We start from the raw sequence: 26,505 nt of genomic DNA, 5'->3' as shown, positions 1-26,505 counted from the left end.
AGCTTCCAAGATTTACACATAGCCGTAGAGAGTTATTAAGTTTTCCTAATATATAAAGAATTTATTAGTTGCTCTCAAAATAAAACAAGAGACAGACAGCAGTACATATACTTTTAATAATTCTTTAGTTTATTTTATCAATCAAGGCCTACTAATAAATATGATCTTTTAAGAAAAACTTTTAAATATTGCAGTAAATAGTGAAAATAAATATAGAGTGATATATATTTTTGAGAAGTTTATGGTAAGCCAGATCATATAATTTATAAATACATATACAGGGTGTCCCATTTAAGAAAACATAACTTTACTTCGTATCTTTAAAAATATTTTTTTCGTAGAATAACAGACTACGCCACTGTATTCTACGTAAAAAGTTCTACAATAAACAGTTTTTACCTTCTCGGTACCTTTAACCAGCCTTTAACAGTAACAAATATACAGCCCACCAAGCAAAACACCTCATATTACATTTGCAACATGGCAGTCAATCCCCAAACAGTTTGCTTTGTAATGTTGATTTCTAAACGTTGTGTCGTGATTGATGAAACCTGGCTACAGAAACATTGTTTTTGAATAGTGATTAAAACGTTTTTTCTTCAACATTGCAACAAAGATTCAAATGAAAGATCCGCGCAAGTTAATATTATTTAATAATATAACAAATATACCATATGATCGAAAAAAAACGGCGTCAAGTTGGTTTAGAAATGAATATCGATGACATTCCCCATATAAAATTACAGCGATTTTCTTTTCATAGCCATCGCTGACGTCTTTTTTTTCGATCATACGGTATAAGAAGTTGGGTTAGGTTACACGCACTTGTTTTTTTACGTTTCTGGTAACATTTTATGCTTTTCGAATGAGATTTTAATGAATGTAAATGTAAGTATAATTTTATTATTATGTGTGTTTTAATAATATAGCCATGAATAAGTATAACAAATTTTGTTTAGTTTAGTTTGTTTTTAAGCTAAATTTTATGATTTAGGTTAGCTTTTAGCCAACTGAAAATTGAAGTAGATAAAATCAGGATACCAGTATATCAATCTAATAATAAAATCACAAATAATATTCAGTATTAATTATTCTCAATAATATTTTTTTAATAATGTTATAATCATTTGAAATTTTTAAAATAAGGACATAAAGGGGCCTCAAAGATTACTGTCACAAGAGGTAAGTTTCTCATTGTTTTATTTATTACAACTGATTGTTTTTATTTTTAGTACTTTAGAAATGATTGGATATAGATTTCAAAACTTTACCGAAGAGGAATTTGAAACCATGAATAAGACAATTCAACATGCGAAGACAAAATATGAAAGATCCAAAAAATCAATTAAAATATAAGTTTGCTTTTCCTTCTACATACATTTAATGTTATACTTTCCTTTTGTATTTTGGAATAAGAAATATAAAATAATGTTTATACTGTACCTATATATTTTGTATTATTTCAGACATTCAACTTTAAGATTTTTTTTAGAAATTCGACTCGGAGGTCAGAGCTGAGTAATTCCTTATTTAGTGAGCAGCCGAAAAGATAAGTTCTCAGTACTTGACAGTATTTTTGATATTTTTGAAACAAGTAAGTGATAAATTTCTAATTTTTATTTGTTTTTTTTTCAATTTGTTTGACAAATTCGACTTTCTTGGTAGGGATATATTTACCAAGCATTTTTAATTTTTCTAGGTCAATGGATATAGAGATATACCTACATATTTTTATCAATATTGTTTATGTTTTTCTTCAATACAATATTAGTAAAAGTATATTATACCTATCTGAAAGTCTACAATTTAATACCCATTAATGTTGATTATAACCTATTACTGATGTATTATTGTTAACATAAAATTGCTAATGTTCGCAAGAAAAAACTGTTTCATTAATTGATAAGTAAATATTAAAAAATAATTGTTATATTTTCCCTCTGATGAATGAAATGGTTTTTTAATGCAAACATTATCTATTTTTTGCTATATTATTTTAGCAATAAGTCAGTTAATTATAATTAATAATATAATTTTACCAATATTGTATTGACGTAAAATTAACAATATTGCTAATAAATCCCAAATTAGTACTTTCTTGAACGTTACATTAGCAACGTTTCAATAATATTGGGAAATGCAACCTTGCACTGCAATGTTATTTGGCGGAAGATTAAGCTACCCTGAAACCTTGCATAAACCTCCCTACAATGAAAAAAGTAATGTTACACCTTGCTTTGCGAAGTTTTGGCAATGTTCCAGCAATAAATATTGCTTGTTGGGAGGGTTTGGTTGGGGGGGTTGGGGGGGGTGTCCCAAATTGCAAAATTTTCAAAAAGACCCTGTAGCTCAGAAACGAAGAGGTCTATGAAATTTTTGTTTACATCATCCGTTTGACAAAAAAGCGGGACAGGTTCGTGCAAACCGCACCCTTCACTAATAACGGAGATACCGTATGATTTCAACTAAAATGGGACACCCTGTACAAAGATTATGTTTTAATATATTTGTACTTACCTCTCCTAAGCTACGTAAGTCAAAGCAATCCCTCCCAGGGTCTGCAGCTCCAGTGTAAGAACTTTTAATAGTTAGTTAATAGTTAATAGAATAATAATTATTTTCTTTATAGATTTTTTAGTTCTACAGGGTCCGGCAAAAGTGCGTCGGACATTTGTAGCTCCTAGAATAAAAAACCTTGCGAATTCTGTTTAAGCGCAAACCTAAAGTATGTACCTACTAGAATGTATTTCAGAAAAATATTTTAACTTCCACAGGGTGGCTCAAAAAAGTATTAAACCTGGAGGATTTGAGTCTTTAACTGTGACCGAGCATTATATAAATATTATAGGTATTATGGTATTTTTTTGCTTCACAATGCTGTTTTTACAGTTTCTAATATTAGGTATTTAATACAAGACCTTATATGAAATTAAGTTTCTTATATGCAATATACTGTATTCTATTTATAAAATTATAAAGGCCCTGGGACGATAAAAATACCGAATCGGCCCCAGAAAGGAATCGGGTTCATAATTTCAGGAAATATTTGTACCCATAAAATACTTAGATACAGCAAGTTTCAGATTTTTATCTATAACCCTGTCTGAAAAAATCGAAAAATACTCAAAATCAGTAAAAATTGTTATTCTCAGCGTCTTGTGAATCGAATGATCTAGCGACCGGATATGTTTTGGTGCATGATGGTAGCTTTTTGGAAAAAAAAATAAGAGCTATATTTGTCCGCAAGAATCTAAAAAAAACGAGGTTTTATTCTTAATTTTAATTTTTAACCATGTTACGATAACAGTAAAAATATGAAACTATTTTTTTTTAATTCCTCATTCAATTTTCGATGAAATTATGAGCTTGGGAAATTTTTTTAAACAGTACCGCACATCGGATAAAATTAAAAATCGATTTTTGAGCAAAAAAAACATTTTTTTCATGATCATCTCTTGAAATGATAAAATACAAAACTTTTGCGATTTATTTTTTTATTTTTTTTTCGACACAGCACTCGTCGAAAGCAGCGAACAAGCGTGATATTACAGCGCTTGGCTCAAGTCAATATCCGCCTTTATATATTTTTTTACTTTGCTAAATCTAACTACAAAAATATGCATTAAAAAAGAACAACTATATTACAAAATATGAATCAACATAAAGACAGGAATATCAAATTAATAAATAAACAAACAATCCAGTAGAAAACTTTATAATGCAAAAAGAAAATGGGTTTCTGGTACCTTCCCACCAAAATTAAGCTTTCCAGTTTGTGGATTGTGGACCCTTCTCATTACTTCTAATATTTCACTAACAGTAATAGGCGGCTGATTGCTATAAATCTGATTAAAGGCATACATATAGAACATAGAGAAGTAACCATGGAATTTCTACTTACATGACTGGAATCAGCATTTTTATCATCTCTATGTGATCCATTAAACATAGTTGATGTGTAATAAGACCCAGGTGTAATTTTAAGTGGATCATTACCTATTAATTACAGAGGTACTTATTAAATATGTACTAACCTCAGACTTAAGTAATTAACTATAAACAGACAAAGAAATATTTGAAACACTATTTGAAAGACAAATTAATAATTAGATATGTAAATCGAAAAAAATGAGGAATTTAACTCCCAGTGCATAGCTACAAAACAAAGCAGAATCGGGACACAGTAGAATCGAAACTTATATATTATAATTTATTTATAATATAAATTTATATAATATAATTATATTATCATTACTATTAGTTGGATAAACTTGTAAATTGAAAATTTGCCCAATGTTAGTTACATTTTATATACTTTTCAAACGTTATATTTTCAAAATAATTGCACAATTTTTGCAAATACAAATTAAAATATAAAAAATATGAGAATATTTGCCAATATACCTGTTCTAATATCTCCGCGAATTAATAATGCATAATCAACAATTTCTGCTACTGTTTGATAAGCAAAATATGAAAGAACATCCAGTGCATCTAATGTGAATTTAATGGTTTCTTTTGGATGAACCCATAATTTCAAATTCTTGAATCCACTTCCTACTTCTTTGAATGATGCGCATCTGAAACATTTAACAAGGAACTATATTGCTGCTTTTAAGAGTAAAAATTTGTCCTTCACCTTGCTTTCTGAAAATCTAAATATGCCTTATCATCTAATTCTTTTGAAATAAAAGCCGCCCTAATTTCACGGTCTTTTTTAACATCATCCACTGCAGAAAGATCTGTAAATTCTCCAGTTTCATCAATTCTTTCTATAAAGTCTAACAAATTATTTTTAGGAGGAACATCACAGTTAGATTCAATGACATCAGAGTCGAGGTTGCTTTGGGCCCTTAATTTCTTAGCTGATATTTTATTGAAAATATATCTGAGAAGAAATTTTAAAGTTAATCAGATTTTAACGACATTACTTCAGTTCTGTTAAAAAATAAGTATATTTTCTATCGGTTTTACTACCTTACAAATCTCTGCATTTTTGTTTTGTTATGCCTCAATAAAAAAACTAAATTTTCACCATTAAGTGTTACACCATCGGAGTATTTTAATGCCTCTTCCACAATTGCTTGAAGTTGTTTTAAAACTATACTTTCCACTAAACGAACAGTTTCAGGATTTCTATCACGACTGTCTCCCAGTCCATACATTATCATGGAAATTTGATCAAAATAAGACACTTTTTTTTCTTGATCCATACTGTAGAAAATTATTGAAAAAGATGTTTATAACATTTTTGGCATAATTTTGAACATTATTGAGGCTATTTATTTACCTATTTTCCATTTTCAGTTGAAAAATACAAAATTTGGTGATTGTCGATCAATGTTGGTGATGTAAATTTGATATTAATATATTCTACAATTATTAATGTTTTAACGATTTAAGTACGGATATTCGGCCAAATATTTGAGTTGAGATTACTTCATTAAAATTTATTTATTTTTTAACCAAATATGAGGTTAGAATTATGGTTAGAATCTAGCCAACTAGCCATAGATCATAGTTCATATAGAGATAGGAGAATGAGCTTGAAAAGGTGCGCAGAAATGAAGATCCTATGGAGGCTAGAAGATCCTCATGGCCGCCATGTTCATGAGGTCTATAGATGGTCTACAGAACATCTATAAAAGGGGAAAGTCAAAAAGTAATGATTATACTAGAGTGGGTAATGCAAAATATATTATTATAATCCCTAAACCTAATGATATTAAAATTCATTGTATTATGTATTAGTTGTAATACAGTGCGGTATTATATCAATAAAAAAAAATAAGTGTTATAGTATACTTCTATCATAGGAATTTTGTATATAAAAGCTTACTATAAATATTTTAAGAAGTTTGTTTTAGTCATTATTTTCGTTTATTGAAAATAATTTTAGATCTTACTTCAAATAAATATTGGAAACTAAAGAAAAATAGAAAGAAATGCAATCTCTAACATTTTAAGAATTTTTCAAATTTATTGTAGAAGTACAATATTTTTCAGAGAATAAAACAAAAACTGAATATCAAACATTTATTTTCTAAACTAAATTTTACATAATATGTTAATATATCCCAACACATAATTACCTATTGCATAGTTAATGAAAAATATTTAACAATATATACAAATAATATCTGAAATAATCTTGAAATATATTTATGTAGTATCCTTCTACTATGTGATTAAGTATACAAGTACATATAAAGAGTCATTGTCTATGGTCACTGTAATGACTATATAATAAGGATTTGAAATAATCAAAATATATACTTGAAAAATACCAGAAACGCATTTAATTTTTTAATGTATTTAATTTTTATACATAATATTAGTTATACTAATGTATATATAACATAAATATAACTTACAAGTGAAAACTAATGTTTTTTTTTGAAGACTGTTGACTGTCCTGTTTGTATGTTGACTGTCCTGTTATTTTTGCACTATAATTCCCTACGCCAATGGCCATTGGAGAAATCCTTGGAAAAAAACAAAATTGGAGTTTGAGTAGCATTATTATTTATAGTTTCAAACATTGATTATAATATAGGATATTGAAAATACTACTTGGAATTAATAAAAATAGTTTGCTTTGGATGTGGCACAGGACATTTTACATATTTTTACTGCTGTAATGAATAAATGTACATTTTATGACTACATAACAAATGTTGTGAATCGATTTTTACCTGTGAAATATAAACCCAGCCACCACAGCCAGCCACTTTTTTCTCGCTTCGGCTTTTGCAGTCATACGTTTGGCCATATGCTAAACATCTCACCATCATACTAAACAACACAGTTTATAAATTTAAAACAAATCAATAGTCACAAAAAACATAAAAATTCGCTCGGTGTCACCAAAGTATGGCCGCGGATCGGTTACCCGTCCCCTCTCTTTGCTTGCCTAAGAAAAACAAGCCTAACATAACCCTACTTTAATGACAAAGTGATACAGCAAAACGTAAACGCTAAACGCTTTGTCATTTGTGTTTTAACCGGTGTTAAAAGTCTTCAGTCTTTTTATTTAAATCTAAAGATGTTTAGAAATCAATATGATAGTGATGTTACAGTGTGGAGTCCTCAAGGGCGGCTACATCAAGTTGAATATGCTATGGAAGCTGTAAATTTGGGATCTGCAACAGTTGGCCTTAAAAGCAATGCATATGCAGTACTGATTGCACTTAAAAGGGCTTCTTCGGAACTTTCTGCGTACCAAAAAAAGGTTATTAACATTGATGACCACATTGGAGTGACTATATCAGGATTAACAGCAGATGCAAGAATTTTGAGTCGTTATATGAGAACTGAATGTTTGAACTATAAATATTCGCATGATACTTATTTACCTTTAAATAGACTTATAACAACATTAGGTGAGTTTTTATAAGTTTTACAGTTTTAGTTTATAAACAGAATTTAAAAAATATATGTATACAAATTTTTAGGCAACAAGATGCAAGTATGTACTCAAAGATATGACCGCAGACCATATGGTGTAGGGCTTTTGGTAGCTGGTTATGATGATAAAGGAACTCATATATATCAAACATGTCCATCAGCTAATTATTATGACTGTAAAGCAATGTCTATTGGCTCACGTTCTCAAAGTGCAAGAACTTATCTAGAAAAACATTTAGATCAATTTTCTAATAGTAGCCTTGAAGAATTAATTAAACATGGACTTAGGTAAAGCTAATTTTTTGGTAAAACCAAGAAAAAAATGCAATCTATATTTTAGGGCATTGAGAGATACGCTACCTCCAGAAGTTGATTTATCAACCAAGAATGTGTCAATCGGTTATGTTGGTAAAGAACAGCAGTTCAAAATTCTAGATGAAGAAGAAACTGCTCCTTATTTGCGCCTTATTGAAGGAGAAGAGCGCAGAGGAGCTACGTCTGAAAAGCCTCAGGGACCCTTAAGGTACTTATAATACTTTTTTAGGGTCTAATCATTTATTATTGCTTATATTTTCTATAGAGATGACCAGGGGGACGAGCCAAGAGATCCAATGCCAGATGTAGCAATCGAGGCAGCCGAACATGCAATGGATACAGACTAACAACCAGATGTATATTGAATTTTTGTTCATCTGGAATTGAGCAGACTTTCAATTTATTAACCTCATTTGTTTTTCTTAAATATGTCATTGGAATTGTGCCGTGACTGCTTCAATGCTATTAATACTTGAAGTAGTCACGGCACAGGTAATTCAATTATTGCTACATTCAAACTATTTTGTAAGGCTTTTCTTAAGTAATAAATATTATACTAATTACATATCTTTTATTTTGAATTTTTTAAGTGAATAGCACAATAAGGAATATATAATATATATTAAGTCTTTATAAATACAAATATACACATACAGTATAGTTATTTATCTCCTAACAATTCATTTTGTTTTCTATTGAGTAAATTCTCTGCTTCTGTAATAAAGTGATCTCCAATAGCTATAATCTGTTGTTCAACACTCCTAATCAAATCTTCTGAAACTTTATCTTTTCTTTTAAGTTGTTTTATATATTTCTGTTGAACAACTCTAATGTTATCTTTTGATTTAACAAATAATTGTTTTGCATTCTTCGAAAGCTGTTCCCTATGTTCTTTTGTTACCCTAAAATTAATGTGTTAATAATAATATAACTTTCTAAAATTAAGATAATACTTTGGTATAGGAATGAATAAAGTGGTACCATCTTGTTGGGGATTTAAGTTCATTCCCGATTTTGAGATTGCTTTTAAGGCATCAGGTATTACTTGAGGAAAACTAGAAAAATTTACTACTATCGTTTTAGGGTTTTTTCTTATAATTTGTGCTAATTCTTGAAGTGTATGTTCTTTCCCATCGTAAGTTACTGGTATAGATTCTATTGCACCTAATCCATCATGAAATAACAATACAACATGAAATATTGCTTTTAAAATTGACATTAAATACATACCTGTGGTAGAACGTAATGATAAATGCTTAACAAAATCATCTTCCAATTGGATAATTGCTTTCTCCATTTGGCTTTTTAAATCATTAACATTAACTAGTTCACCAATTTGGTTTTCATTAATTTCAACCTTTGATTTTCCTGAAAAATACTTAAAATTCATTGAACAACACATTTTGAGAGACAACCTTTTTCTTTTTTTCTATCTTTTCCTTTAGCGTAACTTCTAAAGCTTACTATTGTATTAACATTTTTGCCATAGTTTTCAGAATAATTTAAAATACATCGGTGAAAAATGGAATAGCTACACTTTGGTTCTCCATTATTTTGTGGCAAAGTACGTGAGAACAAAGAAACAACATTTCTTAAATTACTATTTCTAAGGGACCTATAAACTTGAGACATTAATTGAGCACACATTTTCGCCAAAATATATCTGAAGATCTGATGTCTGCATGTAGGTAATAAATTATTGAATTATAAATTATTGATATCACAATAAAGTACTAAAGTACTGTGTTTATAAATAGAAAAGGAAAATGTTTGAATATTTTTCAAATGAAGGAAGTATTCACCAGGTATTCATAACATTATTTCAGGGATTATTTTAACAATTTTTCATTTTTTTCCATTTTTTAACCTAAAAATTAAGTGAGGTTATTTTACCTTAGACAAGGAAAGAGAGGGGACACCACGCATATTCTCCAGTGATCATGTTTTTGAGGCCAAAATTCGATCGGTGGCCATGCTTTGGTGACAAGATTTTGAGTTCACACTGAGCGAATTTTTATGTTTTTTGTGAGAACTGTTTTGCTTTAAATTTATAAACTGTGTTGATTAGTATGGTGAGATGTTCAGCGTATGTATTCAAAAGTGGCTGGAATTACATTTTACAGGTAAAAGTTGATACACAACTTTTGTTTTATGTAGTCATAAAATGTACATTTTTTCATTATAGCAGTAAAAATATGTAAAATGCTTTTAATATGTCCTGTGCCGCATCCAAAGCAAACTATTTTTATTAATTCCAAGTAGTATTTTTAATATCCTATATATTATAATTAATGTTTGAAACTATAAATAATAAATACTATTCAGACTGGATTTTTCCAGTGGCGTATGGAATTATAATCAGAGAAATACAATTTCTGCAATAAACATTTTTTTTATATATTTTACATGTAAAAAAATGTATCAAGTATTGTTGTCAAATATGCAAAATAATTGTAAACTATAAAAAAAAACATGAAAAATTCTGGTCATGAAAAATATATACCATAGTGATGGTTATATAAAACTTAAAATTCCCTATCAAGATTTGCTGGGGGTGGACAAACTTGTGGTGGGCTACTTGTTACTGTATTTTTTAAAATATCCTTTCAAACATTTTGCTAATTTGGGTGTATAATAATACCGTATGATCGAGAAAAAACGGCGTCAGCGATGGCTATGAAATGAAGATCGCTGTCATTTTATATGTAAATTTATACGGGAAATGTCATTGATCGTCATTTCCAAGCCATCTGGACGCCATTTTTTTTCGATCGTACGGTATATTTTCAGTAAGTAATTAATAAAAAATTAAAAATAAATAAATAAAATATATCACAAAGCTTCTAGAATTGTTTTTTTATGGAAAATTAGGATATTCTTATGATTGAAGGTAGCAGAATCTGTAGGCAAGTGTGAAGGAGATTGGCTAGATTCATTATTATACCGTATGATCGAAAAAAAAACGGCGTCCAGTTGGCTTGGAAATGACGATCGTATATACATTCCCCATATAATTTTACATATAAAATGACAGTGATCTTCATTTCATAGCCTTCGCTGACGCCGTTTTTTTTTTCGATGTCATTTTATCGGTGGTTTTATGGCAACAGGTGCTATGTCGAAATTTTGGCGTTTCTCTTGTTACATATAATGTGGCAATTCTATTATATGATATAGTTCTATGCTCCATAAAAATCATATGGTTCTATTTGACTTTAAATTCGGCTAAAACACGTTTTTTGTGATACAATAATATAGCAATAAGATTTTGACATAGTACCTTTTGCCATAAAACCACCGTTATATAGTTTTTATGTCATTTTATATGTAGAATTATATGGAGAATGTCACCGATCGTCATTTCCAAACAAACAGAAAGCCGTTTTTTTTCGATCATACGGTATGTATATAACGTTTAAAATATATATATTTACATTATTTTTTATTTAATTATACATTATACACACGTTAATAAACAAATAATTGTCTTGATGATCAGTCCACTGTGACTGTTAAATAAATTTTGCATTATCGACTTAGATATTCTAATATTATAAAGGTGAGACTATAAAATACAAAATTGTATATGCATTACTTAAAAATGAAAGATATATTAGTTTCCGTTTTAATAAATATTTTGTATCGTCTGGGTACAAGCTATAATTTCTGATGCTACGCCATTGGAGAATTTCGCTTGGTTAGGTCCTTTTCAGTTAATTAAAAATATATAGGGTGTCCTAAATAAAAAATCAATTTTTCTGTTTTACCGGAAATGACTACAACTTTTTAAATGGCACCCTCGGTATTTTTTTACTTTATTCGATAGAAAATAACACTCTGAATAGAATGACATATCATATGTCAACTTTTGACATTTTTGCATATGGTTTATTTGAAATTATAACTTGCGGTTTATAACGAAAATTTGACTCGAATACCAAGTGTGTGGTATCAAATTATTCGTAAAAAAATGCTTTTTCCAAATATGCTAATGAGCCACTCTCGTTCCATTTGAAAAAATTGAGATATGAATAAAAATACGATTTGGGGATTTTCTACCTGGCCAGGACAAGACACTAAAAACATTAGACGATCAAATCTATTTTTCCAAGGCTCCTTGATTAAGAATTATATAGTGTTTTTAACACGGCCATGACACTCTAGATTAAATTTTAAAATACGATTTTTTATTAAGCGAGAATGTCAAAAGTTGACATATGATATGTCATTCTATTCAGAATGTCATTTTCTATCGAATAAATTAAAATAATACATAAAAAATACCGAGGGTGCCATTTAAAAATCAAAAGTTGTAGTCATTTCCGGTGAAATAGGAAGTGACCAAAAACAAAATTGAATACGTCAATCAATCCTAAATTATGTTATATACTAACATACCATATCTCGTTTTTTTATCTGAAAAAAATAAAAAAATTATAGGGATGAGCCTCTTTTGAGACGCACCCGGTATATTCGTCTTCACCTGTAGAAAAGGGTGTTTCCCTTTAAAAGCGTCCAAGTTGACCCACTCTGTACAGAGGAAAGTCGGAGGAAAGTACAGAGGAAGTAGTTCTATGTTCACGGAACATTGGGACACCCTGTCTTTTATATATAAAACCTGAATCAAGCCGTCAGCGCTATCGCCTGGGGGTGGCTCGTCGTCGCTCGCCTCGTTTTGCAGCTCGATGGTCCCGGTAGAGCCCCGCTCGTTTCGTTGCTGTATCAGCGGCCCGGGGCGGATTTCGGTGCGCCCCCGGGCGGCAAAGGCGAGCCTCGCTTCGAAGGCCCGCGGCCGCGACCGGAGCCCCCCGGGCGCTGCGCGGTTCTCTCTGTATTGGGAGTTTGTTAGGGTGATGGGTGGTAGGGGAAACGTTTTTGTCGGCGGGTTTAGTAGGTTTTGTTTTTGGATCGGCTGCGGCGCTAGCGGGATTACAGATAGGGTTGGTGTGGCTCTATTTGTTTATAATATTTTCCGTCCTCCATTATACAAGGTGTTTCAAAAAACATGTGCCATCTCTCGGGTGGAGATTCTTCACGTAAAAATAAGATTTATTTTTCATGTTAACATAGGTTCGAATCTGCTTTGTTTCGTAGCTACAGAGAAATCAAACTGAAGAACACTAAACATACTATATTTATAAGGAAATTAAAAACTACTTCCAACAGTATTTATATAACCATTTATTTTTACAAGTATATAACTTAAGTAACAATTTGTTATATTTTACTACACATATAGGTGGCTTCATTTAATATGAAATAGGTCCAAGAGATTTTTCGATCCGCTATAGTAGTTAAGCTTATTTTATAGGGATCACAGCCAGGAGAGGGAATGATGAGATCAATTTGATTTTTTTACATTAAATGTTTTAGAACACACATATTTATGTAGATTCATATTATTACTAGGGACAAAATTTGGTACAAACATAATAATGAAAAGCAAACATAATAAATTATTCGTGATTTAGTTAGTGTTTCTTATAATATAAATAATGAAAATGTGATATATTTTTACCTAATATTTAGTTTTTCAAATTAGGCAAATAAATTATTTTGAATTAATAGTGTTCTAACATAAACACAGGCAGGAATTTAGAGATAGCTGCAGTTATGTACAATTTACTTTTAATTTACTCTTTTCAATAATTTTTATCAATGTTCGCTTAGATTTTCACGAAATATAATAGTATACAAAACTAATAAATTGCAAACATTATGAATTTCTTAAATATCTAATATTTATATACAAAATTTAGTTTATTTTTGGACTAATATTAATGTTTATGTCACTAAAAAGTGTAGGTAATAGCATATAGGCTTGATGCATTTCAACTGAGTTTTAAAATTTTTGACAGCAGCGCTGGATACGGTAGAAATCAGAACTGCTAACTTCATTTGACGCCGCTTTAGTCAAGCAAAATCGGTACATAAAAACTATACTTCCTACAGTAGTTGAAGCAGCCGGCGTGTTTTACTCATTTAAAATGTATTATTAGCTTGAATTTAGTTAGACCTTCTGAAAATATCAAAAGATATATTTTTTATTGTTTTGTACCTGCTAATAATTTTCAAATAAACTTTCAAATTCAATTATAATAAATATGGAGCAACGGTGGATAATGCACCAAGCCTATAAGTGAGCAAATAAGAGGACTCTTTAGGGAAATTTTAACAAAAAAGTTTTTTTGTATTGGAACCAGTTCTAGAAACCCCTTATAAAAGCATATTAGAGACCACAGTTTATTACTAATGCGTTAAAATCTATTTAAAAAAGGTTATAGTACATTATGTATATATTTTCAAGTTTTGAAGTATTAATTATATCAAATAATAGTTTATGAACAAAAATGTATATAAAAGTTAGTTATAATAATTACTAGAAATTTTGCGACAAATTGTTATTGAAAATTTTATAAATTTTTCAGATATATATTTGTTGTACATATATAGTTTCACAATTGTTACTTACAAATTATTCTAATAATAATAATATGTAACTAGTTTTGTGTTTTTGAAATCAGTTAATTTGGATAGGCAAAAACTGAATACATAGTCTTATTATTATTTAAAGGTATGTAGTTATTCTTTGGAAAAAATAATCTGTTTTGTTTTTAAATATTTCTTCATATTGCTTTTATAACCTGGTTAAAGCATAGATTAGGCTATAGAAATAAAAGTATACAAAGTATTTGCAACCGCAAAGTATTCGCAACTGCAACCGCTATACGTTGCTGTTTTCATGGATTTATGAAACATTAGTAATAAAAATAATTTTACCTATACCTAATATTTACATAACATACACATTTGGTCACCGTAAAAGCGTGGCCTGGATTTTAACGTGTAAGACAGCAATGGAAACAGCTTAACGAAATATCAAATTTATTAAAAAGAGAAAAAAGTTGGGTTGATACAGTTTTTCTATGCGATATTGCCGGATTTTTCATGAAAATTTCAAACCGCCCACGTAGACTGATGTAATAAATTCTTATTAAGGGTATTAGCTTGGTATTAGAAGTACGTTATACCTATCACAGGCAAAACTACAAAAACAAACAATCATAGTTGTTAGTTTAGTAACTAAAGTCAAATTTGATAGCTGTTTGAATTTAGTACAAATTTTATTGATTCTATGGCGTGTAGCCTCGTGACACTGCGTGATTTTAGAACAAAACTTTACACCTCAGAATATGATTACTAGCACTATTTCTGAACTAATCTCAACTAACCAATGAATATTTACTTCTGTGGTAGTTGTAAAGAAAGTGTATGAGATATTTTATTCCATGTTTTCAAGCAACAGAATTGAGCATTAGCTTAAGTATATTATCTACGTTTATTATGTTATTTTAAGTATGAACCGGAAACACTTTATGTCGCTGTGTTTATTTTGCCCCCCTGTCTGTTAACTGGTCGTATGCATTAAAATACAGACCTCGGAAATAAAGTGACCACCAGTATATATCCGAGGAAAGAGTAATATAATCTAAAGTATCGTCACTATGGCGAAATCAAATGAGATTCAACCAGGTAGTACTTTTCTAACAAAGAGATATTCGGAGAACTGTTGTCCTTCAACTCCACCTCCATTGCTAGCTGCTATTTTAAAACCGGCGTTCAGTAGCCTCCTTATCACTTGCATGGAGTTTAGTTTACAGTAACCTAGAACAAAAATTACAGTTTTTAACTAATAGGTAATAAGATACAATCAATTTTCGAATCTCTTTTTTTCGAACGAATCGTATTCTAATGGTGCGTTTAGACTTGAGCACGCACGAGCTGAGCGTGCGCGCACGGCATTCGTTCGTGCTCTCGGCTCCGTTCAAATTAAAAACTTATTTCTCGACGAATGAAGTGATCCATTTGTGCGCGCACAGCAGAGTTGTGTTGGCGAAAATAATGGACGACCAAGAAATAGTCGAGGCTGCAGTCATTGTTATGCACAGGTTAATTATTAAAAAGGAGAAAAATCGAAAACGTCGTCGCTGGTGGCAAACCCAAATTTTTAGAAATCGATATAATTTACTGCAACAACTTCGTGTCTGAGGGGGGCTATGATCAGTTCAAAAACTTTACAAGAATGACCAGACCCGACTTTGAATATTTACAAAATTTAATAACACCAAAAATTACGAACAAAAGATACAAATTTTAGAATAGCAATTTTATTAATATCGACATATTCAATATTAATTTTATTTACAAGATCTTGCCATGCGTTTTTTTATTTTTTAATAATACAAAGAATGTTTAACATCCCATAATATAGGCAACTTTTCATATTCTTCAAGTATAATAATAACGAAGATTCATTGATCCACTCCATAATTTTAATAAAAAAAACGAAAAAAAAATCACACACGCACGCACGAACGCAAACAAAACAAATAGCCGGTGCAAACTGAGCGTCCGCGCACATATAAAATCCCTTTGAGCGCGGACCAAAAACCGACACCAGACGGCTCACGTTCGCGGCTGCTCGCGCACAGACAGATTCAGAATCAGCGTGCGCGCACAGCCGTTTACACTTGAGTATTCGCGGAGGATCAGTGCGTGCGTGTTCAAGTCTAAACGCACCATAAGAGGTGAATCCAATTTTACGATTCATTTTTAATACTCGTTCAAATGAACAACTCGTTCAATCTTCGTTCGCCTGTAATATATACATACAGGTAAAACGGTAAAACTAATAAAAACGTGTTAATATATTGAGGCACAGTACAATAATAGAAATATTTAACTTTTATCAAAAACAAAGAATATCGTTTTTTCAATCTTAATGGTAAGAAGTACTTACCATTTAAAGGAAATCTAATTACGTGATGAGCGTCCTGTTGATTCCACGCTGCTCCTGTCCTGGCATCCATTACTGCCTGGTTTGTTTCAGGAAATACCTATAAAATATTTATTTAATTAATTTATTTATTTAATGTACTCCATTCAACAGCAAGCGCTAATTACAGAATATGAAACTTATATTTTACGAATTTCCATGTTGTTACTCATATTTCTACTATAATAATCAATATTTTGCGACGGTTTTGTCAATAATTCTATTACAAAATCGTTTAGCCACTTTAGAACAAACAAATCGGATGACACCGTGATTTTGGTAGACAGTTAATATCAACGACGAAAGCCAAAGACTGGGTCCAAAAATTAATATCAGAAAAACTAAATTTATGGCTGTTAGTACAAACAATATTCCGAACATCAAGTCACACAATTTAAATGCTTTGGATATATGATTAACAAAACCTGGGATCCAGATCAGGAGATAAAATGTAGGATCGAATAAGCTAGAACAACTTTCTTAAAACTTCGAAGGTTTCTCACAGATGTAGGAATTAGAACTTCGGCCTTAGATAGATAATCGTGTGATATAAGTGCTATGTCTGGTCCGTTCTGGCTATATGGTGTGGAAGAATGGACACTGAACGTAACAACTATAAACAAAATTGCAGCGTTCTAAATGTGGACCCTACGGTGTCCTGGGTCGATCGTGTAAGAATTGAAGACATTCTCAGAAGAGCTGGTCTAGAAGAACGTTAACTCTTCGAAATTACCAAGAAGAGAAAAATAGCTTATTTGGGACATATACTACGTGGAGAACGCTCTCATTTTCAGTGTCATAGAAACTAGACGAGTAAAATGGAAAGAGGTAAAAGGGGAATAGGCTGAAGAAAGCTGTCCTGGTTGAGATATACTCGTCAAAGGACAGGCATACAGGACTTCCAAGCACGCCAAGTCGTCGGACTTCCAGCAACTAATAAAACCATCTGATGAGAAAGAAAAAGATGAACGCCTACGCAGGAATCTGCAGAGCACCTTAAGAAAAAACAGAATACGCAGTTTTCTCAAAATGGTTATATTAAAAAAGGATTTTCTATTGTAAAGACGATCCGGGGATATACTGTAAATGCATTAATCATATTTTTGATATAAATTCATCGATATCATTCATTGTATCTTTGTAAGAATAAGGGTCTGTAAATTTTTGTATTCTTTTTTAAAACAATTTTTTACTATTTTTAATCAGCGTTTTTACTAACCTCGTCTAGAAGATTTCGATCACCACTAAGCATAATTCTTTCCCCTAAATCAGGACTCACGTGCAACGCCACGCATTCGTACATGTCTTGCCCTGATGACGACCGCATACTTCTTTCCAAGGGTCCACCTTGCTGCCTAGTAGTACTTTTTAACAGTGATGTCAAGTCCGAAGGTGATGCCATATTCCCATTTTTTATTCGATCTTTTTTCATTTGTTCTAACTGGCGAACCATAGCTGTAAACAAACAATTATAATGGTAACTGTTTTACTAATTCTCTAATAATACAAAATTAACACCCATAATATTAAACCGTATTTTTATTTAATCAGTTTGGAGATGTTTTTCTTCGCATGACGTGATCACACATGACTTGAGAGCGTCTTGTGGCAGGTATAAAATAAAAATGAAGATATTAATAATTTACTTACGAGGTATGTCGAAATATTTGGCTTCTTCTAATAGCAAGTCTAAGTCGTGAAAATTTTCTGGAATTAGAAGTTTCGAATTCCTCATAAAGTTTAGAATATGCCTAAACATTCCTCCATCTCTGTCTATAAAATAGTGTTGTTTTAAGGAATCCAACACAATAGGTATGCTACCGTTAAATAGCTTCGCCAGTCGCGATTCCGGATATCTGAAACAAAATGGAAAATATGTTTAGAAACGTCTAAATCTGTGTTACTGAAATTAACCAGTAAGCAATTGCTTATTATAAGAAAAATAAAAGCAGAAGTGATCGCTTAAAAAATAAAGATAATTGTTCCAGAAACGTTAAACAGTTATCATTTATTTATTTTTATATATACCCTACCTAAGCCTTCTTAGCTCCATCTACAGTAACGTGGATGAAGCAAGCATCAAAGTTATCATTTCGATTAATATTATATTTACATTCATTTTGTCTTTTACAACTACGTTGAGCATTGGGCTTTAATAAATGCTCTCCAGCGGGTTCGGTTATTTACAACTGATTGGATATCTCGCCATGATCGGTTCACTGTTTTGATCTCCTTTTAACTCTTCTTTGCCATGTGTGTCTTGGGCGACCAGCTCTACTACTGCCTTGCGGGTTCCACTCAATAGATCTAGCGATGTTATTGCCGCTTCGGCTTAATGTGTGACCAATCCACCTTTATTTCCTCAGTTTAGTTGGATTATACACCTGCCTCTGGTTGGTTAAGCTTCATAAATCCTCATTTCTGATAGTGTTTAGCCAGAATATTTCTATGACTTTTCGCAGACAGCGGTTTATGAACACTTGGCGATTATTAATTAACGGCGATGTAATTTTCCAGGTCTCTGCATTATTATACAGCAATAATACTGGCTTGACATTTCAATTGAGAATTTTATGTTTGGTAAGTTGATAGTACTGTTTCTCTCTCTTCAGTCCTGACCCCTATTAGGGAGTGTAGTGGTCAGCGTAACATCATGGATGATTTTTCTCCATGCGCCTCTGTTTTTTGTCATCTCGATGACATCGTGCATTGGCTTCCTACAGCTAGTCGTGATCTGGTCTATCCATCGAGTCGGAGAGCGGCCACGCGGTCTACGTCCCTCCACCTTGCCTTGAACTATGAGTCTTTCTATATTTTCCGGACTTTTCCTCATTATATGTCCAAACTATTTTAGTTGTTTTAGTCGGATTTTACAGGAAACCATGGTTTTACAGGATTTTACCTGTTGGTAATACTAAGTTCATTTATTTTTGTACCGAAACGTTTGTACGGCGTTCAGTCCATCAGTCTCGGTAGCATCGATCTTCTTACGTTCCGCCTGCCTGAGAGTCCACAGTCATACGTCAATATTGGGAATACCAAACAGTTGACTAGTCGGTTTTTGATGGCTCTTGAAATCTGGCGGTCTTTCCAGATCTTGGTCAGTCTCCCAACAGCTACCTTTGCTATGTTGCACCTACGCTTCACCTCTTCTTCCGATGTGCCTGTATTTGTCAATAGTGATCCCAGGTATACGTATGACTTAACGACTTCAAAGCGGTCGATATGACTTATATTTGGATGGTTGTTATGTTGTCTATCAACTATCATGATTTTGTTTTTTTGTGTATTTAGTTCCAGACCGAGCCGATTGCTTTCGTTTTCTACCCTGTTTACTAAATTGATTAACTCTTCTTGACTGCTAGCGAGTAGTGCTGTATCATCTGCAAAGCGTAGATTATTTATTTTTGGCTATTTATTGAAATAGCTCCTTCCCATGTTTCTAGCGACCTTCTCATGATGTATTCTCCATATATGTTAAATAGTTGAGGAGACAATATACACCCCTGTCTGACTCCTTGTTCAAGGGAAAATTCCTTTGAAGCTGACTCCAGTATTCTAACTGATCCTGTAGTGTGCTGATACAACTGGATGATAAGTGAAATAGGTGTTGCGGTACCCCCACTTTCTTTAAGATTTTCCACAGGTGATGCCATCTGACTCTATCCAAAGCTTTTTTATAGTCTACGAAACAAATATAGTAGTGCAAATATAGATAGCACTGTTTAGATTTCCAAATATTGTTAAGGATTCCAAATGTTATTCTGGCCTTGTTTATTCTGTATATGTTATCTTACTCTGTGCCTCCGTTGGTTGAGATTATACTATCCAAGTAAGTAAAATTATTTACCTCCTCCATAAGTGTTGTTCCAATGATAAAGAACGACCAATGACAAAAGAAAAACTACTTGTACTTAAAATGAACTATTGGAGGCGTAGCAACAGAACATCTAGTCTAGAACACGTATTGAGTAGTTATTGTCAAATGGATGAAACAGTAAACATTGGAATGAGTTTAATATAATATTAGTAGAAAGTCAGTTATACTTGTTGCCGGTAGATAATATTAATTTACTTAATAATTATTAATAATTAAAATTCCCCTTTTACAGTTATGTCCCAATTTCTGGAATATGATAAAATTCACTGTTTTATTTCCAAAAATAGCAAAATTAGTTTTATAATAGATAGTTAATGTTTAGTTAAGGTATTCCCTTTAGTAAAGCCCATCAATTCATAAGAAAACATATGAGAAATTTGGATAAATATCAAAATTAAACAGCATTTTAGAAAAATTAAACATTTATTGTAAACCAGAAAAAAATGTTTAATAAATAATTATGCATATATTTAATCTTCAGTTATTTCTTTATTTTTTTCATCAGAAGCTGGTTTATTTTCTCTAATTAGTTTTTCTCCCGTTTCTAAAATTTCGTTATCTTCATTGTCACTGTGACTCTCCCCCAATAGAAAATCTAAGTCTCCTTGAATTCGGCGGTTATCTTCTTCCAATTCCTTAATGCGTTGTTCCAGTCTTTGCTCGTCGGTTTTAAACATCTCGTTTGTTGCGTCATCTAATGCAGCTTGAGGAGCAAGGTTTATTGAATCTCCGATTTCTATTTGTGCTACAGGTTCTGCTTGTAAATTTGACGACGTATCCGGTATAGCGTCCCAGCGAGTTTTGTTTAAAACAGCGTAAATGTCTATTTGTTCCTTCAGCATTTTCTTTTCCTCCACTAATCGTTCATATTCATCTTTAAGTAGTTGATGCTCAGCAAACACATCGTTTTGAATCTCCTCCTCCTCTGCAACTGTTGGTAATTCGTGACTTTCATGTTCAGAGCTAATAATTTCATTTTCAGAAATAACACTGAGGCTGTTATCAGACATTTGGGTACAATCACGAAATACGATAATTTCTTGTATTATTTCTGAACTGCGGCTTGGAAGTGAGTCAATTGATTCTGGAATTTGATTGAAAGGATTGAGGTCTGATGTGCATTTTTCAGTCGAATTCGATAAAGAAGTCGAATCAAGTTGATTAGAAGATGACGCATCTGTATCTTTATCTGCTGGTTTAATAGTAATGCCCTCTTCTGCATCGGGAGAGCACGATAAGCAACAGTTTTCTATGCACTGATCACCTGAATTGGAGGTCTCATCATCTACCATATCCTTTTTGTCACTATGTGTTAGACCTTTTAAGTTTCCTAAATTAAGCATCAAAATTGTTTTGTGTATTTCTAGTTCATTTAGTAATCCTTTTAGCTGATTATCTGATGTATTGCTATGAAGTCTACTAACTTCATCAGCAGAGATAAGCAATTTCGTTCTAAGTTCGTTTAACATTTTGTCTTTCTGTTTCTTTAAGCACGACAGTCTTAATTCTAAAACTGTATTTTCAGTTGGTACATTTAATGGACTTTTAAACATAGTTGTCGATTGTTTTATATCCTCTTCTATAGTTGATATTGATTTTTCTATATCAGCTAGTTTGTTTACTAGATCTTGTCCACTACCGGATGTAAGTGTTGAACCGTCATCAGTTATATTCTGTTGGATTTGGGCCAGTTCGTTTCTTAATTTTATATTTTCCTCAGCTAAATGATTATTTTCTTCAGTTGCTTGTTTTATCATTTGAATGTCCAATAAAAGTTTTTCTTTCTCGTGTTCTAAATTTAAAATAACTTCTTTCAAATAACTGTCTTCTACTTTTAGTCGCTCAACATCTTTTAATTCATTCTCAACATCCTTCATGATATTATTTAATGTGTGCTTAACGTCTACATTTTTTTTATTTAAATCTTCACTCTCTGGGGTGTTTGACGATGGGTTATCGGACAAATATATATGAAGCTCTTCTTCAAGTTGTTTTTTCTGATTTTCTAATTCGCATACAGTTCGCTTTAAAAATATCGACTCTCCTTTTAATTTTAAATATTCAGTAGTTTCTTCACTTGCAATTTGTAGTGTTGATTCTAGTAGCTTTTTAAATTTAATATTTTGTTTTTCCAGCTTTTGAATTTTTCTTTTTATTATATCAGACATATTTCTAAAACATTCAATTTTAAATATTTAAATGGACTAAAAATTTTGATGACAGTGACAAATAAAACTGACAGTTTTTCTAAATTTTTTGTCAGAAAATTATGGAGCGATGGAAATTCAAAATGAGATAGTGAAAACGAAAAAGCGTATTCAAGTATTATGTGAACAAAATTCAAATTTTAAGAAACTTCTGGATAAAGCATTTACATTAACTCAAAATGTCTCAAACATTTCGGAAAACGAATTTATTCAAGAAAGCCTTCAAGTGATTGAAAATGAAAAAGAAAATATCAGGCAAGATTTAAAGATATTATCTTCTGAAAATAACCAAGATGGTGATAACACGAGTCAAAAAATTCATAATTTAGAAAAACTAATTAACATTCAAGATAAAGAAATAGAAGTTTTGAAAAGTGAACATTCCGAAATAAAGTTTCTTCTTTTACATCCAGAATCCAGAGATGCAGAATGGTTGAAATACATATTAAATTTCCAGTATCTCAATCCTAAAGAACAATACATTAGTGACGAACGGTTCCGTTTGAGAAGAAAAATATTTAGCCTAGAAAAGAAAAAAGCCGAACTACTTATTGCAATAAGAAACGCGCAAGTTCCCGAAAACTTCGAATCGCTTAAAAAAGATACCGGCAATGAAATTTCAGCAACTGTCGACAACCTGCCAACAAGCCAAATTATAAGGCTTTATGAGGACTTACGTTATCAAATGTTAAACTTAGAAGACGAAAGATTTCGGCTTCTGCAGGAACTGCAATATGTGTTGGAGTGTTCGAAAAAGGAGATTGCAGAGGAGTACACTACTCTACAGGCGAAAATTATTGACATCGAAAAACAACGGGCTAAAAATGAAATAACACCCGCTGAAGTAGCTAAAGAAGATATAAGTAAGAAGGAATTACAAAATATTCTGGGTGCGTTTAGCAATGTACCGTATACTGAAATAGAGGAGGAGGCTAGAATTACTAGAGTCCAAGCTAGGGAATGTATGTTTTGTCCGAAGATTCATCAGTTACCAATGTATTGTACAATATTATAACTATATATGTAAAAAAGGGCGTCTTGGAATAAACTTTATCAGAAAGTACACGAGTTTTATTAACTAGACTAGATTGTAGATTGTATGGATGGAAGAAGTTAATCGAACTTGTAGATCTATTGTGTTTTTTTACCCGATTGCAAACAATTTAAGTTACGGGGTAGTCGCGACCACGACACCTAGTTACTTCTAATTTATAGTAGCATTGAAGGTAGCTAAATGGTTACTGCTACCTTCCTAGGTTACTATAAAGTAGCCGTCGCTCATCCATTGCCACTAAAAAGTCACGGGGGTCAAAAACGGCTACTTTATAGTGACCGTAACTTAATATACCCTAATAAATGTAATTGCCTCAGATTGCATCGTGTGTGTTACTTGTTTTTAAGCTTTATTAAAATTTTGTAAAATGCCTAAGGTGAATAAAAAGAAATTTTGATATTCTAGTACTTTCTACCGAAGAATTAAACAAAAGGAATCACTGCGAGCCGATGCATCAACATCAGAAACAAAAACTACATCTTTCTATAATCCTACTGATGAACTTCATAAATCAGGTAGTGACTGAGATATTTTTGAAGCTGTTTCTGTAGATGAGTGTAGTGTTAGTTCATCTGAAACAGAATCTCAGAGGAAAACTAATTTGAGAACCAGCAACAATATAAAACAAGAGCTAAAAGAGTGGGCGTTAAAATACTCTATATATACCTCATATAGCTCTGAATAATATAAAAACACTAATAATAGACAATGCACAATAAGTAAAAAATAACTTCAAAGGACAAGGCGGAACGTTATAGTGGCACCAATGGAGTGTATAGTCGCCACCGCCGCTATCGGTGTAGCATACGCTCCAATTAAGTGCCAATTTGGTGGCGCAGGGAACTTTCTTGGAAAAAATCACTTTATGGTTCCAAAGAATCGTTGACCATGTAGTTCCAAAAAAGTTATTGTTTCTATAAAGTCGCCTTTGGGTAGCTACAATTGTCACTTTATATCCGAAGATTTTAAAGGTCCAAACAGGTAGGGTTGGCATAATATGTTATTGTTCCCGGTACTTTGTGGAAGCTTATGCAACTATAAAGTATTTTTCGGATTAAGCGGCCATATTTTTTTCGTGTCTTTTTAGACGAACAGCCAAATGGCTCAAACATTATGCGTTTTCAAGCTGAATATACCTAGATTAAAGCTTTTTTCCTTAGTTATTTTGTCATTTCTAACGGTGAACTAATATTTTAAAAGTTTGACCCCGGTTTCAAGCAAATTATTATTATTTTTTAATTACTACATGAGTTTCTATTGCAAATAATATAATAATTTGAAATAATTTGAGAGGCGCTCGAAAATTTTTTCCTATAAACCCACTATTTTATTCAGTAAAGTTGATTGCGTTCTGGAATTTACCTAAAAAAGGCGTTAAAATCGGACGGTAAATAACTGAATAGTAATAATAAAAATTCCATAATTATTTTCCATCATTCCATTATTTTTATGAAATGTGAAATTGTATGAAGAGGTCGCTGCGAGGTTTAACGAAAGTTCCACATGTCGGTGGATAACACTTGGCTGCCACGAACCCGGGACTAGGCAGCTTCGTAACAGATAAGTCCCATTCACCAGTAGGCTATTTTATAGTAACACATCATAGTAACTCTTTTAGTGGCTAACCAAGACACTACCTAAAGTAGCCAAGACACTACCCGGCTACTCAAAATCTTTCCCCATTTTGGTCGCAGTTACTTAGCAGCTACGAATATACGACGTAGCTGCCGATGGTCACCGCCCACTTTGTAGTGTCTTCGATAGTAGCAGTTACGTATCTGCCACTAGATATGCTAGTTGCGGAGTGATTAGGTATTCTAGCGTTTCCCTATTTTCCCCACATAATCTGCATTCGTCGTTGTTTCTTATTTATTCTAGGTTTTAATCCGAAAATTGTTCTTACTTAAATTAAAAAAAAATGTTTTTGATATTTCTTGGTCGTAATTTCTGAGAAATTTCTTCGAGTGTCTTAGACCTTTGGGAGATTTTCATTCCTCACGTAAAAAAATAAGATTTATTTTTCATTTCAATATAGGCGATTCTGCTTTGTTTCGTAGCTACAGAGTGTTAAACTCTTAATATTTTTTCGATTTATTATAATCCTTATCAAGTACTTTTAGCGTTTCGTATGAAATTTTGAGGGTAAAAATTTATTGACGGTGATTATTAAGACTTTAACACCTTGTAGCTACGAAACAAAGCAGAATCGGACCTATGTTGATATGAAAAATAAATCTTACTTTCTTCTAGTAAATCTTATTTGAGGAATCTCCCCACGAGAGATGGCACATGTTTTTTGAAACATCCTGTATGTGTTCCTTTATTGGAATAAAAAAGAAACGTTTGCTCAGCAGGTAAAAGACCATACCATAACGTGGTATACTGATGCCTCCAAAAACCAGTAGGAACAGGGATATTATTGTAGCCGTATTTGAGCAGAAAACTAAATACTCCGAACCAATGGGCACTCTTCAGGCAGAAATCTATATGAAAAGATGCATACAGTTATCTTAGGAACTATCGGAAAGAAGAAATAGCCATCTTATCCGATAGTCAAGCAGCATTAAAAGCGATCAGTTCAGTAACCATCAATTTGAGGTTGGTTAAAGAATATCTAGAGAAGCCGAACAAATTAGGAAAAGAAAATAAACTCCTACTATAGATAGCCACCAAAAGGATAGAAGGCAATGAAAAGCACACGATCTAGCTGGAAAAGGTGCGAACACTCTTTAAAAAACTGAACTTGAACAGTTCTCCTTCCCAAGTGGAAACCAACTTAAAGCGAAACTCAAAAACCAGGAAAATT

At 32.0% G+C, this 26,505-nt stretch overlaps 4 protein-coding genes and 1 long non-coding RNA gene across 6 annotated transcripts in view; 2 read left to right on the top strand and 3 right to left on the bottom strand.

Moving 5' to 3' along the window:
• Nucleotides 1-799: 799 nt before the first annotated feature.
• On the top strand, nucleotides 800-1,672 carry LOC115882433. Of its 2 annotated transcripts, none has more exons than XR_004050195.1 (3): nucleotides 800-888; nucleotides 995-1,182; nucleotides 1,241-1,672. It is a non-coding gene; the product is annotated as an uncharacterized LOC115882433 (long non-coding RNA). The 2 variants fall into 2 exon arrangements; XR_004050194.1 differs by having other exon boundaries at nucleotides 1,233-1,672.
• Nucleotides 1,673-3,618: 1,946 nt separating this feature from the next.
• On the bottom strand, nucleotides 3,619-5,583 carry LOC115882480 (transcription initiation protein SPT3 homolog). The gene is made up of 6 exons (XM_030900553.1): nucleotides 5,291-5,583; nucleotides 4,978-5,214; nucleotides 4,640-4,888; nucleotides 4,405-4,580; nucleotides 3,902-3,996; nucleotides 3,619-3,845 (listed from the first exon to the last, which is right to left on the bottom strand). Exons 1-6 carry the CDS (start codon nucleotides 5,299-5,301, stop codon nucleotides 3,714-3,716), a joined length of 900 nt encoding a protein of 299 aa, XP_030756413.1. The 5' UTR covers nucleotides 5,302-5,583; the 3' UTR covers nucleotides 3,619-3,713.
• A 1,341-nt stretch (nucleotides 5,584-6,924) lies between these two features.
• On the top strand, nucleotides 6,925-8,283 carry LOC115882346 (proteasome subunit alpha type-1). The gene is made up of 4 exons (XM_030900369.1): nucleotides 6,925-7,382; nucleotides 7,455-7,695; nucleotides 7,748-7,930; nucleotides 7,988-8,283. The coding sequence occupies exons 1-4, from the start codon at nucleotides 7,046-7,048 to the stop codon at nucleotides 8,067-8,069; spliced, it is 843 nt and encodes a 280-aa protein (XP_030756229.1). The 5' UTR covers nucleotides 6,925-7,045; the 3' UTR covers nucleotides 8,070-8,283.
• Nucleotides 8,277-9,606, bottom strand: LOC115882347 (ribosome-recycling factor, mitochondrial). The gene is made up of 4 exons (XM_030900370.1): nucleotides 9,138-9,606; nucleotides 8,953-9,090; nucleotides 8,676-8,886; nucleotides 8,277-8,624 (listed from the first exon to the last, which is right to left on the bottom strand). Exons 1-4 carry the CDS (start codon nucleotides 9,367-9,369, stop codon nucleotides 8,384-8,386), a joined length of 822 nt encoding a protein of 273 aa, XP_030756230.1. The 5' UTR covers nucleotides 9,370-9,606; the 3' UTR covers nucleotides 8,277-8,383.
• Nucleotides 9,607-12,883: 3,277 nt separating this feature from the next.
• The window catches only part of LOC115882256 (BTB/POZ domain-containing protein KCTD1), a 54,813-nt gene continuing 41,191 nt past the window's right edge, over nucleotides 12,884-26,505 (bottom strand). Inside the window, exons 4-7 of the mRNA XM_030900196.1 lie at nucleotides 18,209-18,414; nucleotides 17,778-18,013; nucleotides 16,523-16,619; nucleotides 12,884-15,387 (exon numbers count right to left, since the gene is read on the bottom strand). Of these exons, the coding sequence (XP_030756056.1) occupies nucleotides 15,248-15,387; nucleotides 16,523-16,619; nucleotides 17,778-18,013; nucleotides 18,209-18,414 (679 nt within the window). The 3' untranslated portion in view covers nucleotides 12,884-15,247. The remainder of the gene's footprint in view (nucleotides 15,388-16,522; nucleotides 16,620-17,777; nucleotides 18,014-18,208; nucleotides 18,415-26,505) is intronic.

The sequence above is a fragment of the Sitophilus oryzae genome, unplaced genomic scaffold (assembly GCF_002938485.1).
Source record: "Sitophilus oryzae breed Bouriz unplaced genomic scaffold, Soryzae_2.0 scaffold_177_pilon_pilon, whole genome shotgun sequence".
Taxonomy (NCBI): domain Eukaryota; kingdom Metazoa; phylum Arthropoda; class Insecta; order Coleoptera; family Curculionidae; genus Sitophilus; species Sitophilus oryzae.
This window is presented reverse-complemented; position numbering and strand designations above follow the sequence as displayed.

Coding starts and splice junctions, on each gene's coding strand:
- LOC115882346 (XM_030900369.1), top strand. CDS start 7,046: ATGTTTAGAAATCAATATGATAGTGATGTTACAGTGTGGAGTCCTCAA. Junction 7,383..7,454: donor TAGACTTATAACAACATTAG/GTGAGTTTTTAT, acceptor ACAAATTTTTAG/GCAACAAGATGCAAGTATGT. Junction 7,931..7,987: donor AAGCCTCAGGGACCCTTAAG/GTACTTATAATA, acceptor TATTTTCTATAG/AGATGACCAGGGGGACGAGC.
- LOC115882347 (XM_030900370.1), bottom strand. CDS start 9,369: ATGTGTGCTCAATTAATGTCTCAAGTTTATAGGTCCCTTAGAAATAGT. Junction 9,091..9,137: donor AGATAGAAAAAAAGAAAAAG/GTTGTCTCTCAA, acceptor AGTATTTTTCAG/GAAAATCAAAGGTTGAAATT. Junction 8,625..8,675: donor TTATTCATTCCTATACCAAA/GTATTATCTTAA, acceptor CATTAATTTTAG/GGTAACAAAAGAACATAGGG.
- LOC115882480 (XM_030900553.1), bottom strand. Junction 4,581..4,639: donor TTAGATTTTCAGAAAGCAAG/GTGAAGGACAAA, acceptor TAAATGTTTCAG/ATGCGCATCATTCAAAGAAG. Junction 3,997..4,404: donor TCGCGGAGATATTAGAACAG/GTATATTGGCAA, acceptor TGTAATTAATAG/GTAATGATCCACTTAAAATT.